Source organism: Engraulis encrasicolus, chromosome 15, assembly GCF_034702125.1.
Source record: "Engraulis encrasicolus isolate BLACKSEA-1 chromosome 15, IST_EnEncr_1.0, whole genome shotgun sequence".
Lineage (NCBI taxonomy): Eukaryota > Metazoa > Chordata > Actinopteri > Clupeiformes > Engraulidae > Engraulis > Engraulis encrasicolus.
Genome location: NC_085871.1, coordinates 20,155,590 through 20,171,444, shown reverse-complemented (window position 1 = coordinate 20,171,444; position 15,855 = coordinate 20,155,590). Strand labels below are relative to the sequence as shown.

The following is a 15,855-nucleotide window of genomic DNA, read 5'->3' as shown; positions in this document are numbered from 1 at the left end:
TGTGTTTGTGTGCGCAAGCTTATTGTTACTTGAATGAAACTTGCACAGCAAATTTGGTGACTTCCAGCTTAGCTGACTGTGTTACAACTCCAAAAAGCTCTCTCTAAACACTGACAAATTTTATTTCAATCTGTCGATTAAGTTTGAATCTCCTGCCCAGGGACTGATCTAGCCATTTTGGGGCCCTCTGCGAAATGTAAGCATGGGGCCCTCAAAAGTCATTATTTAGTCATGAAATTCTGTGTTTGGTGGTATATTCTGTCTCATTTGCCTAGGTTTGCCTAATGGAAAGTCTGCCTCTGTTCCGGCCACATTGCCCATCACACACATACCACATTGGGAATAGTATTAGAGTGGAAAGTCCACACACTTGAAATCCTTTTTGTGTGTTTTATCCCATGGCAGCACTGCTACTATGCCTTGACCACTGAGGTCTCCTGTGAATCTGAAGAAGACTTCCATATGTGACGGAGGTCCTCTTGCACCTGCTCCTCCCCCTCGGGGATCAAACCTGTGACCTCGGCAACTACCAGTCTCTCCGTCCAACGGCATCGACACTGTATGAGGCTTTGGGAGGGAGGTTTACTAACGTTCCAGGCCAACTCTGCTTGTTAGTCTCCGTTACACATAGTCGAAAGATTCGTTTTGCAGTGGTATACAACACTGGCACACATGGCAGACCCCCCACTCCAAAACATTAGGTAACACTTTACTTGACGCCGGGGTCATACGTGTGACATAACAATGTCATAACATTGTGTTGTAATGCAGTCATTCAAGTGTCATAAACATTATGCCAATGCCATAAACATTTTATGACTTTATCATTAAATGAAACTCGTTTATGGCAAAGACAGCCCAACAGCCCAACTTATGAAGCTTCAAGTTTATGAAGCTTCATAAGATGTAGTATGATTTAAAAAACACCTTTATAAATGGCTATAATTCCTAATGCTCTTATCACACACACGCATGCACGCACTTGCATGCACACACACACAAACAAACACACACACACACACACACACCTGCGTCAATAGTGTCAGTTATTCTCACCTCCTTCAAACTCAGCACAGGATGCAGAAGAGAGGCCATGTGTGAGAGAACAAGAGCAACAGAGGGAGAGAGAGAGAGAGAGAGAGAGAGAGAGAGAGAGAGAGAGAGAGAGATATGTTAAGAGAGATAAGTAGAGAAAGAGTATGTGTTCGTGTGAGAAAGAGACAGACAGCGAGCTGCTGCATTTGCCAAAACGTGCCTTGCACTTTGCAATGCTTCATGACATCTCAACTGTGCGTTTTCAAGTCTTTGAACTCCATACACTTGTATTCAAAAACAAGACACATGTACTGTATGTGCATGCAGCTGCATGCAAATGTACACACAAACACATGCGCGCACACAACGTGCCTGCATGCACACACGCACACACACATACACACACACAAACTTCTCCACAGTGAGGAAGCTGATGTCTGATCTCTCTCTCTCTCTCTCTCTCTCTCTCTCTCTCTCTCTCTCTCTCTCTCTCTCTCTCTCTCTCTCTCTCTCTCTCTCTCTCTCTCTCTCTCTCTCTCTCTGTCACACATTCAGCTCAATACAAGCCCAGCCGGCCTGCCTGTCTGCTGGGCTTAGCACTCAATACCACCAATGTATGGGTGTGTGAGAGAGAGAGAGAGAGAGAGAAAGAGAGAGAGAGAGAGAGAGAGAGAGAGAGAGAGAGAGAGAGAGAGAGACAGAGAGAGAGAGAGAGAGAGGGGGGGGAAAGACATATCAGACCAGCAAAGAAAATCCATCCACCTGCAGACAGGAGCGACAGAAGGTTCAATGGAGCCTACAGTACAGTATGTTGGTCACAAAGCCAGACACACAGACATGACTCGTACACACACACACACACACACACACACACACACACACACACACACACACACACACACACACACACACACACACACACACACACACACACACACACACACACACACACACACACACACACACACACACACACACACACACATATGGGCGCTTCCAGGGGGGGAAAGGTGGTACTGACTCTAACGGCCCAGACCAACGCACCACAGCCCAAACGGCCCGCGGATGGCATTAATAAATAAATATTACGTTTTGGAGGATGCCATCATCCATTGAAGTATCATGTTTGCGCAGGAGAGCGGTGCTTTTTCTCATAATATCGCAAAGAGTTTTACCCTTGGCAGGAAATGAATGCTTATCGGAAGTCTAAATTAGACTAATGTCAGCGTGGTGCTGATAGACAGCGCACCATTTCAAACTCGTCAATCTGGTCACGTTCGGTTTCAGTCCGACAGAAAACTTGGATGCAGAAAATGAACAGCGATTTGACGAGACAGCTGCAGGTTACATATTGCCGGCCCGTCACTAAAGCATTTTGGATGATCTGCGCATTGCACAGCCTATGGTTACCTGACTGACGCCGACTACCAATAAGCTCTGTGAGTGTAACTCTATCCTATGGAATTGCGTTGCGGACCCAGGCGGCATTACTAACCAAGGAGTAGGCCTAGGCGCAAAGAAAGGAAAAGGAAAATGTTGAGTAAGCTATCTGCGCTATTTTAATTAAGTGTTAGTGAAAATGATATTGAAATTTGTCTTATTGGAATATGGAAAAATTAGGGGGGATTCATAATCTTTCATAGGGCCCAAAATTCCTGGCGGCGCCCCTGCACACACACACACACACACACACACACACACACACACACACACACACACACACACACACACACACACACACACACACACACACACACACACACACACACACACACACACACACACACACACGTAGATATGTGTGCTTTGTGATGTGTACAAGCATGCATGTGTGTGTGTGTGTCTGTGTGTGTGTGTGTGTGTGTGTGTGTGTGTGTGTGTGTGTGTGTGTGTGTGTGTGTGTGTGTGTGTGTGTGTGTGTGTGTGTGTGTGTGTGTGTGTGTGTGCGTGTGTGTGTGTGTGTGTGTTCATGCAGGCATGTGATGGGAACTCTGTGGTGTGAATAAGAACAATAGGAACCCTTTAGTCTCTAAACACTTACACCTTTTCTCAGCATCCAACTTTGTTCCCCCTTTCCTCTCCTCCTCCTCTCCTCCTCCTTGTCTGCACTTGGACCTGCTCTGATGGAATGCGTCTGGTCGTGAAAGTGTGTGTCTGTGTAAATGTGTATTGTGAGAAAATGTGTGTGTGTGTGTGTACGTGTGTGTGTGTGTGTGTGTGTGTGTGTGTGTGTGTGTGTGTGTGTGTGTGTGTGTGTGTGCGCGTGCGTGCGTGTTCTCTCATTTGAGTGCTCAAACTTGCTTTTGTCTTTTGTGTAGTGTGTGCGTGCACGTGTGCGTGCGTGCGTGCATGTGTGCGTGTGTGTGTGCGTGTGTGTGTGTGTGTGAGCTGTACTTGCCCTTGCCCTTGTTGTGGTGTGGCGTTGTGTATTGTGTGCGCGTGTCTGCGGGAACCCAGCGTCTACGCGCGGCAGTGCACCGGTGCATTTATGACGGCAATGAAGTCTCAACACAACAACACACCCAGAAGGAGGGATTTATAGCTGGGTCCTGGCTCCCCGTTTGGAATCTCTATGGTCCAGACGTGCTCAGACGCTTCCTCCTGCTCCCCCTGTGGAGACCTGATAACCAGAATCTCCCCTGGACAGACCGCCAGCAAAAAACCTCCAGACCCTACCCTCTGGCCAGACCCTCCAAGCGAATGCTTTGTTTCTTTTCCAAAACGCCATAAGAGCCGTTTAAGTGCTGTTTTCATGCATGATGAGTTTAACCCCTTAGTGCAGAGCGTATGTTATAACTGTCACCAATATTATAAGGGCTATGTCTTAATCTGTTACGTAAGGTTCTTAGTAATGTCATAGCAATGTTGTTATAATGTAGTTGAGTGTTTCCAACAAACAATGAATAGGCCCGCCGGCGACCCCATCTGCAGTAAGAGGCTGCGGTAGCATCTCGGCAATTCGAGATTTTTTAATATCTCACTTTTCCATACAAATCTAAAACAACAAAAAAAACAATTATTCTGACATTAACTTAGAAGAAGAATAAAAACACAGTATTTTTTATTATTATTATTCTTTAAAAGGATATGTTGCGTTTTGGAAAAGAGCTTTTCCCATATGGATGGATCAGGGCCCAGCCTCCCAGGGGCATGCAGCCCAGGGGGAGGGGATCTCTCGCTGGGCAACACGGCAGCAGTAACCCCCCCCCTCCCATCCGCATCCACTTAACAAAGTTACAGGCTCCCTGATTCTCAGCATCACCTTCCTGAAGGTGCAAGAGGTTTGAGATAAGGCCTTCAGGTTCAGGTAAACATGTAGGGGGGTAATATATAGGGCTGGGAACTGGAGAGAGCGGCAGGAAGGCAGACTAAGCAGGCAGGCATTATGAGTGGATGGACAAGAAGGCAGGGGTGAGTAAGACGAGGCAGGGGTGAGTGTTAGGAGATGGGACAGGTTGAAGAGGGGGAAACAGAGGAGAGGAGTGGAGAGATGATGGGGAGGCAGAAATGGAAGAATGATGGAGAGAGAGGGGGGATGGAGAGGAGGATGAGAGAAAGTTGGAGAAAGGAGAAGGAGGAAAAGTAAACCCCCACGCCCTCCCCCCTCCTCACCCCATCCATATAGCAAAATCCAATGTCCAAGAGGTTCGAGATAAGGCCTTCAAGTTCAGGAAAACAGGGGGGTAATATATGAGGCTGGGAACATGCCTGCATGGTGGGTGAATAAGTGGCAGTGTTTGGGATTTTTTGTTGGTTGGGCACTGGATGAGGGATAGGTTGGGACAATGAAAGCCCACCTGGGAAACTCCATCTCCCATTGTCATTGTGACACAGCACACAACAAAATTGCATTTATGGGAGATGGAGTTTCATGGTATCATGCTCAGGGTACCTCACTCATGGAGGAGGATGGGGGAGAGCACTGGTTAATTACTCCCCCCACCAACCTGAGACGGGTTGAGAAGGGGAAAACAGGCTGAGGAGGGGAAATCAGACAGTGGAGTGCAAAAGACAGGGAGAGGTGGAGAGAGATGGAATAACTATGAAGAGAATGGAGGTGAAGAGGAGAGAGGAAAAGATGGTGAAGGAAGACAGAAGGCTGTATGGATACAGTGCTTGGAAGGGCAGGTGAGAAATGGGAAGTCTACTCACTGCCAGAAGCAAACCAACACATACATACACACACGTACGCACATATGCACGCACGTGGGCACGCACACTCATACAGACACACGCACGCATGCACGCACACACGCACGCACATGCACACACACACACACACACACACACACACACACACACACACACACACACACACACACACACACACACACACACACACACACACACACACACACACACACACACACACACACACACACACACAAACAAACAAATGCCCAGGTGTGTTGATTTCCCACTTCTGTGACTTCTGTTTTGCTGTTGCAAAAACTTCCCTAAAGCTCTCCGAAAAAAGCAAGACAATTAAGCAATCATTTATCAATTAAACTTAACCAAGATTCTGATAGAATTCTGCCTGTATGCCATAATAACCAGCCTTGGGCATACAGAAATAATCACATGGCAAATCACCAATATTGGTGTTATTCAGGTTTCACCATGTCAGTTCTATTACTATGGTTTGATTACAGCCTAATGGAGATAGTGGTAAACTAAGGCCCATGTGTGTCAGATGTCATTGTCTTCAAAACGGTTTGCCAAATTGTTAGCATCAGAAATTCTGATAAAACATGACATCCAATAATATCTACCATAATCTACTGTATATCACAACATCAGACAGAGGAAACACACAAAAAAACAGTCGGAGATGGCACACGTTTCACAAACTGCATAGATGTTACAGGGATGGCATAGTCATCTCAGGGACAACATGCACATTTCAGCGACATTTGCATACGTACACGTGTCAGAGCTAGCAAGCATACAGTACACATTTCTGACACAGAACACACATTTCAGGGACAGCATGCAACACGTTTCAACGCATGAGCTGAAACTCAGTGTGTGTGTGTGTGTGTGTGTGTGTGTGTGTGTGTGTGTGTGTGTGTGTGTGTGTGTGTGTGTGCGTGTGCGTGCGTGCGTGCGTGCGTGTGTGCGCGCTCTGTGTGCTTTGTACTCTGATTGTGGGTGCCGATAAAGACTGTCAGGCGCGCAGTGAGTTCACACGTCCTCCTCTCACAAACCAGGCTACACCCTACACTAACCGCTAAACTGCACATCTGACCTGTTAAAATGAGCTTTCACCCCAGCGTTGCCCGATGTACGATAATGATCGTATTTGTAACATCGTTTTGTCCTCTGTTTGATCAAACACACATGATGTACGATCATTTTCATTCAGTTAATTTAGTTGCCTTGACACAACCATTCGGTTAGTGTACGATAACTTCCTCCCAAAAGCCGCTGTTCCACCCGCACTCATCTCTGCAACTCATCTCAGCCACCATCTTGATGACCCACCCTGACCTTTCAGGTTCAAACCGGAGATCCGCTGAGCTTTTAATTACCTCCGCCAAGGAGGTTAAGTTTTCGATTGCATTGGTTTGCCTGTCTGTTTGTCTGTCTGTTTGTTTGTTTGTCTGTCTGTCAGCACCATAACTCAAAACGTTATGAAGGGATTTGGATGAAACTTTGTGGAGTTATTGGAAATGACAAAAGGAACAAGTGATTAAATTTTGGTGGTGATCTGGATCACGATCCCGCAGCCACTCGTGGCGACATAAGTTTGAGTCTGGCCTGGGTCATGTCCCAACTTTAACCATCTCTCGCTCCTTTCTAACGAAGATAAAAACAAAGAGCCTTCTGTCAGCAGTTCACAGGTGTCCCTTGACTACAGTGATAATTACTTGATGTTCCTACAACCCAAACAATGCGAAGCATGTTGTGTCAAAACCAATCAGCACACGAGAGAAGAGCGGTTCCAGTCAGCCAGCCCAGTCTCATGTAATTGACATATCGCGAAAGCCACGGCCTCTAATTAGAACTTAAACTTAGAGCCTGATTCAAGTTTTGGTTGCAGTTCATAGGCAATGTGTGCACACTTATTGCATACACACGCTGATTACTAGAAGCTAAACATAAAATGCGTCAGTCAAAGACCACTTTTAGCATTGTACTTAACGCATTGTGTTTTTCAAGTGGATATTTACGCTGTGTGAAATGCGGAATGCGTATGCGAAAATGTAACCCGTCAGTATACAATACAAAGCTATTCCCAAACTATCATGTGACCAGAATGCTCCCAGAATGCTTAGATTCTTTGCTCCATGCTTGTCTCCTGGATCCAAATAAAACAAATCAAGTGTGTGTGTGTGTGTGTGTGTGTGTGTGTGTGTGTGTGTGTGTGTGTGTGTGTGTGTGTGTGTGTGTGTGTGTGTGTGTGTGTGTGTGTGTGTGTGTGTGTGTGTGTGTGTGTGTGTGTGTGTGTGTGTGTGTGTGTGTGTGTGTGTGTGGGTGGGTGCGTGTGTGTGTGTGTGTATGCGTGTGTGTGTATGTGTGTGTGTGTGTGGTTGAGCTGTGAACAGGCTGGCTAATCTGAGGAAAGAAAAGCCACAAATGATAAAGCAAAGATTTTTTTTTTTACATACACACACACACACACACACACACACACACACACACACACACACACACACACACACACACACACACACACACACACACACACACACACACACACACACACACACACACACACTTAAAAGCGACAAATTCACTCGAATATGCATGCGTGTTTCAGTTAGTACTGTTGTATCTTTCTCTTACATACCCCAACTGACAAAACATGCACGCACACACACAAACACACGCACACGCACACACACACGCACACACACACATACAGCACATGCACACAAACACATGTGCACACACACAAACTCACACGAGAACACAGACACACACACACACAGGGACGCCGACATGGGGGAAGACAAAGGGGTCAGCTGTCCCAGGCCGAGAGAGAAGGGTGGTGGGGGGGGGGCAGAATTGTGTTCTCATTACCGTACATTCCATGTATTGGTTGGGGGGTCCCATTCAGCGGCCCTGCACACACACCCACACGCACACCTGACAATGTTATGCCTACAGCCAGAGCCAGTTTCACCTTTGCTTTGACTGAGCACGACAGATGACCTACTCATGCATCAAGACTTCCGGTGTCTGTGTGTGCCTGTGTGCATGTGTGCATGTGTGCCTGTGTGCATGTGTGTGTGTGTGTGTGTGTGTGTGTGTGTGTGTGTGTGTGTGTGTGTGTGTGTGTGTGTGTGTGTGTGTGTGTGTGTGTGTGTGTGTGTGTGTGTGTGTGTGTGTGTGTGTGTGTGTGTGTGTGTGTGTGTCACAAAAATACCCTGACAAAATGGGGCAAAAGCCAAACCGCAAAGACGATCATTGAGAAGGAAGTACACAAAATATAATATGGAGCTGTTTTTGCCTTCTGTTTTTCAGTATTTCACAGCCATGTAAATGAGGCAATTAAAAGTTTGAAATGCATAAAAACTTGCTTAAATATAACACAAAGGCCAAGGCAGTGCCTTGTATGTAAATACTGAAGAAACCTGCAAGAATTAAACCTAGAAGACAATATTTATGCACTTTCCTATTATACTCACTTGTTCTACAAGCTATGCATTCAGAGACGTGTGAGAAAATGAATTGAAATCAGCTCAAAATTTTTAAAGGACATAGAACGATGCTAGTGTTACTGCAACCTATGTGCACTACATCTAGTGAAATTGAGGTTTCATTATATGATATAATAATTTAATCTGATGTAATTTTGTTTGCATTCACATAATGTCATTTTGGTAATGTAATTTGCTGTATAATAAGACAGACTGCCTCATAATGTTAGGAGGCTCAAGATGTTATACCATATTGTATCCCCCATAGCCTGGCGACGCCATCCTATGTACTTCCACCCAAAGATTTTGGCTCCGTACATGGTCTGGCTAAACCCTCCTAGCTCGGTTCGCTCACGGTTCTACCAATCAGCAAACAGTTGAGAGTGGTGACGCAAAACTCACCCGCGGAGTCCGTTACTGATTGGTTAAGGTAAAACTAATCACACTTCTGTCTCGTTTTTTGTATGCATTGGCAACACTGTATCGTAACAGTCATGCAAAATATAAACATAAAGCACAACTAATATATATAAACATAAAGCACAATTTGAATTTCAATTTGAATTCAGAACTCCAATTAATTTAAATTGTGGAGTAAGGTCAGACCATCTCCCACCCTCCATGGAGACGGATTCCTCTTAGCTTAGTCCAGACTGTTTGACGGAGTCAGCAGTCGGCTTTCGCCCCGGCTATATTCCCCATATTGCCTTCACAGCCCATATCTTATCATTGCATTTGGTGGAGAAAACGAACAGTTAGTTGTGCTGACAGTTAGTTGTGCGTTTGTGATAGCACACGTGCGCTATACATTCACGTGCAAGGACACACATGTACATAGACCTACAGTGCACAGCAAAGGGGTGTACTCATTTTTGCACCAGAATAATTTCCCAAAGGTGGACAAATATGTCATTTAAGTTACAATATTGACCTTACTTTTCTGTCGTAAATTCAAAAGATCCTGTACTACACTCACTCTATGAGCATTTTGGGAATAACTTTATTGAAATTGATATTGTTTATTGAAATATTGTTCAAAATGTTACTTTTCAACAGGGGTGTACTAATTACTGCTGTGTACTGTACATGAAGGAAAAAACATGAAAACAAAAAAACAAGTGACAGTGGGACAGTATTGGCTGTTACCACTCTATGGACAAGATTATCATGTGAGTGCATATACGCACACATACGTACATGTACACACACACACGCACACCATGTGGTTTTGCTTTTGTATTTCACATGAATCTAATGGTGCATATTTTCATGCATACTCAAACTCACTCTTACTCGCAATGCCCACATCATTCACACGCACAAGCACACACACACACACACACACACACACACACACACACACACACACACACACACACACACACACACACACACACACACACACACACACACACACACACACACACATACACACACACACAGACAGACACACACACACACACACACACACACACACACACACACACACACACACACACACACACACACACACACACACACACACACACACACACACACACACACACACACACTTCTTGAGAAACAGCATGTTAGAGAGCGTGCATTTTGAACGTGTTTCAGGCTGTGCAGATAAACTTCCTGTGCTAACTGACAACGCTCTCAGACCCACAGCAAACACACACACACATTCATGCACGAACGCGCACACACACAAACACGCACGCACGCACATTCACGAACACACACACAAACACATACAGCACACAGGCAGACACACACACACACACACACACACACACACACACACACACACACACACACACACACACACACACACACACACACACACACACACACACACACACACACACACACACACATTCTCACACATTCTCACACACACACACACACACACACACACACACACAGACACACACACACACACACACACATTCTCACACACACACACACACACACACACACACACACACACACACACACACACAAACACACACACACACACACACACACACAGACAGACACACACACACACACACACACACACACACACACATTCTCACACCCACAGAGATGGAGAGATGATATAAATGTCAGGAAGCTGGAGGAGCTGCTCTTTTCTGAGAAATGATTTTGGAGATGGAAGCGACACCTCGAAGCATCCTGACATATCAAACACACACACACACTAGGAATGGTACGGTTTACGTCGCAAACCGAAACCGTACGGTTTGCATGTCACGGAACGGGGTAGTGCGCAACCGCACGGTGCCCACGGTTTCCAAAAAAAAAAAAAGAGAGTGACCACCGGCGGACGCAATTAAAACATACTACCGGTACTTTTACAAGCATAAAACACAAAGACTACGTAGGATATTGAGTGTGGAAAGACTGATTTCTATCAGCCAACTGAAAGGCATAATGTAACAGCATGCACCAGCTGACTAGGTTACAGTAGCCTACAAGTAAGCGCAGGTCGGTCAGCAGCGTCCCCCTCTCCCCCCTCTCTCTTCACGTTAGCGCAAGTGACTGCCCCCAGCCTTTATTCTGACCAATTTAAATTAAATGAACACGAATTTACAAAAAATGACAGATTAGCAGAACAAAGTAGACTATGACTTACGTTACAGTAGCCTAGCCTAGTGTAGGCTATATCCACGAATTGAATGGGGATTCCGGACGGCAAAATGCGAGATAATTGAACATAGGCTATCCATCAGATTCACTGTGCTGTCCTTAACTGCAATCAACTGTAGGCTAGGCTTAATTATATGTAGCCAGTTAAACTCTGATGGAATGAAGGGGACTTTGTGCTGTTGCCTAGTTAACATTGATGTTTAACACTAATATAAAACCAAAATAAAATTTGACTGATTTAACAGGCTCAGCTTCACAGGAGTTTTGTGAAACATTCTTGTGCATAGGTCTACACTAAAAAAACAATCTATTTAAATAATTTGCTACCTTATGTGATGGAGTGACCATCACTAGGGTTGTGGGTGTGTTCTGACTAACATGCCAACGAGCCTGGCTCTTTGGTGTAGCGGTCAGAGCCCCAGTTTACTACCCCAGAAGGTCTGGGTTCGAGTCCCAGCTGGGCAACTCTACTCCCCTTCGCTACAAATGGTGTCAGAAGTGGGATGGTACCGTGAGGCCATCGGAAGCGTACCCATTGTGTGTGAGCCGTAATTCCATGTGAGGGACCCCCAGGATTGGTGACCCTGGTGTGAGGGACCCCAGTGATGGGTGAAGCATTGATGACGGGGCACACTGGATGGGAGAAGCATGATGGGCAGTTGCGTGAGGGACACCATGAGTGTGTGAAGCGCACGGGTGCGCTTCCCGAAGGGGAAGGCAGTGTGATGAAGTGACCATCACCTGGATTGTGGATGTGCTCTGACTTTCATACCAACAAGCTGGGCTCTTTGGTGTAGTGGTCAGAGCCCCAGTTTACTCCCCCGAAGGTCCAGGTTCGAGTCCCAGCTGGGCAACTCTACTCCCCTTCGCTACACCTTAACTTTCTCATTTTAACACAACTTAACCCTATCACTTGTTCACTTAAAATAGAATTTGACTTCTGATGTTACTTCTATGCTTCTCACGGCCGGCAGTTTCATGATAGGAAGCAACTGATTCATCCTAAGCGTAACTCGCAGAAAGCGGTTTCAAAATAAAAGTCCAATTCGTTCTCAGTGTGTCATTAACCAAAATAGTCATACTGCACTGACCTAATGGTCCCATTGCCTACAGGAGTGTAGCTGTTTTATCTTTACACGTCAAATGTGTTATTATATGTAATGTTTGAATATTTGTCAACTTAAAAGTTAGGACTTAGTTCTCCCTTTTTGTGAAAAAAATGAAAGCATGTTAAAATCATTGATGTCTTTCCTCTTTCAGTAACTTCACCTTGTTAGGTTAAATGAAGTCAAATTCAACATGATAAGCTTACATTTTCATTCTAATTTTATATTATACATTTCCAGTGCATAATACATTTTATTTAAAAAAAACAATAAAAAAAACAGAACCGTACAAAACCGAAAACCGTGACCTTGAAACCGTGATATGGACCGAATCGTGACTTTTGTGAACCGTACCACCCCTAACACACACACACACACACACACACACACACACACACACACACACACACACACACACACACACATACACACAGACACACACACACACACACACACACACACATACACACACACACACACACACACACACACACACACACACACACACACACACACACACACACACACACACACACAAAGCAAGAGACCCCATACACAGTGACATCATCATACACTTAAGCGTTCAATGTTTTGTGTTACTGCAATCCTGTTTCACACTCATTAGGAACTCTTTATCTTTCTTCTTGGTTGTTTCATTGTGTTAACTACTCTGTGTGTATTTTTATGCACTGTTATTTGTTGGCGGTGTACAGAGAAGCAGAATTACAAGAAGGCCTATATTACTTAGTGGTAAACCTGACACACACACACACACACACACACACACACACACACACACACACACACACACACACACACACACACACACACACACACACACACACACACACACACACACACACACACACACACACACACACAGCACAGATAGATACACACCCATGCCCGGCAGCACAATCAACTCCAGACACTTCCTGGTTCTGGGTTTTTGCATTTTACAGGAATCTAAAGTCTGCCCAGCCCCAGCGCCAAAAGCCCAATGGCTTTCCGATGGATCAATGCGCGTGTCGAAGAATCCATCTTATTATGGGATATGAGAGCTGGCTGGATCGCCATGGAGAATCAATAGAGGTCATCTGTGCCACCTCACCCCACCAGGAGCCAGGGCAGACTAAGAGAAATCTCATGGGCATATAGTATATAGACCTAGAGTCACAATGCAAAACAATGCTGCAGTGTATGCGTGTGTGCGTGCGTGCGTGCGTGCGTGCGTGCGTGCGTGTGTGTGTGTGCATGTGTGTGCGTGCTTGTGTGTGCGTTTGCAAGTGCGTGTGTGTGTGTGCGAGTGCGTGTGTGTGCGTTTGCGTGTACTGTGTAAAGTCTTTTGGATTTCTTACAAAAATATTGAGCAAATCTTGTAGCAGTCCCTGCCTCTGCACAGCTCCCATTTTGTTCAGGATAACAACAACTCCCCAAAACACACCACACTTCCAGAACACACATTTACATGTGCACATTCATGCACGCAGTCATGCATGCATGCACATATACACTCGCACACACACAAACACACTCGTATGAGGCTGTCTTTGATGTGTCCATGTCCATGTCCATGTCTTCAACTGTCTGAGATATAAATTCAAAAGTAGGTGTCTAAGCTAAGATGTTGTAGTGTGTTAAAACACATTAGACAGAGCTGTTGAACAGGAAGAGATTAATGTAATTTTTAGTCCGCCACACCAAATGGAAAAAAAGTGCACTGACGTACACACACATTTTGCTGGTAGCTTCTAACAGTGTGGAAAGCCAAAGAGCAAAATGTGGGGTTTTGTGTGTGTGTGTGTGTGTGTGTGTGTGTGTGTGTGTGTGTGTGTGTGTGTGTGTGTGTGTGTGTGTGTGTGTGTGTGTGTGTGTGTGTGTGTGTGTGTGTGTGTGTGTGCGTGTGCGTGTGCGTGCGCGCGTGTATTTTTGTGTGTGTGTGTTTTGTGTGGGTTTATGTGTTTTGAAGGTTAACCAACTTCACACAACTCTGCCCTATCTCTGTGGTTAGCAGATTTCAACCCACAAGTTTGCAGAAATTACTCCCTATGCAGAACATAGCTGTCAGAGCATGTACACAACAGTTAGTGTTTTTCTCAATGCGTATTTTTAGAGTACAATGTAATGATGTACACAAAAAAACCCTCACTTTAAATTGCTTTCATTAGAACCAAAAGGACATGCAAGAAACATCATCCAAATGCTATGGAATCACCTATAGACTACCAACATTCAACCATTTCTGTTAAAAGTCACACACTCACTTGTGCTCGCACGCACACGTACGCGTGCGCACACACACACACACACACGCACACACACACAAACACGCGCGTGCGCACACACACACACACACACACACACACACACACACACACACACACACACACACACACACACACACACACACACACACACACACACACACACACACACAGCAGATCTGCCACACCCACCTCTGTTGAAGCAGGGCTGGAAAGAGGACAGGGCCAGGGACTCAAAGAGGCTGTTGGAGGCCATGCTGCAGCCTCCTTGGCTATGGCTGCTGTGGCTGGGGACGCTGCCTCTGATGCTGCTGCTGTGGTGAGACTGCCTCCCCTGTAACAATAACAAAATAATAATTATAATAGTAATAACTGTACTTGTATAGCACAATTTATATTGTGTAAATCATGCAGCTCAATATGTTTAGCAGTTAGATTAACAATAATAATAATGAAAAGAAAAGAAATGAAAAAATAAAAAATAAAATAACATGAATTAAATGTAAAAAAATAGCAAAAAGAAATAAGTAGAATGTGGTTGGCAGGTAATGGCAAAACCTACAGTATAGGGTCAAAATATGTTGAGCAATAATAAAATATTAAGATGGCATAAAATCCTCAAGAAAGTTTTGTCCAAAAACAAGTGGCATATAGCCACAGGGATCAGGGCACATAGATGTGGCCCCTCGTGGCAACATGGATGAGGAAAAGCTTCCTGTACACCCTGTAGAGATGGTGATTTCCTGCTGCTTCCTCACCTCTTCCTCCGCTGCCTCTATGGTCTCCTCATCTGAGTCCTCCTGCTTCAGCAGCCTGCCTCGGCCCGGCCGCAGCCACTCTCCCCTCACCTCTGCTGGGGGAACAGGGGGACAGGATGTTTATTTGTCATACACATATTAGACACACTTTCGTGTCACATGTAAGGAATGTATGGCCGCAAAACAATTGTGTGTGCGTGTGTGCATGTGTGCGTGTGTTCCAATGTGTGTTCTATTCAATTTGTGGATAAATTGGTGGATAAATGGATGGACTTGTGAATGAATGAATGAATGAATGAACGAACAAACTAAAATTGCACTCAGAGAGTGCAGACCTCCGCCAAGAAAGCTGTTTGACATTTAACTATATTACACCCTAATGTTTTTCAAGTCTTTCTGCCTGCAGTTT

General features: G+C 45.1%; 1 protein-coding gene across 1 annotated transcript in view; it reads right to left on the bottom strand.

The window, feature by feature from the left end:
- Nucleotides 1-15,492, bottom strand: part of runx1 (RUNX family transcription factor 1) — a 104,453-nt gene extending 88,961 nt beyond the window's left edge. Inside the window, exons 1-2 of the mRNA XM_063217202.1 lie at nt 15,447-15,492; nt 14,881-15,022 (exon numbers count right to left, since the gene is read on the bottom strand). Of these exons, the coding sequence (XP_063073272.1) occupies nt 14,881-14,944 (64 nt within the window). The 5' untranslated portion in view covers nt 14,945-15,022; nt 15,447-15,492. The remainder of the gene's footprint in view (nt 1-14,880; nt 15,023-15,446) is intronic.
- Nucleotides 15,493-15,855: the final 363 nt, after the last annotated feature.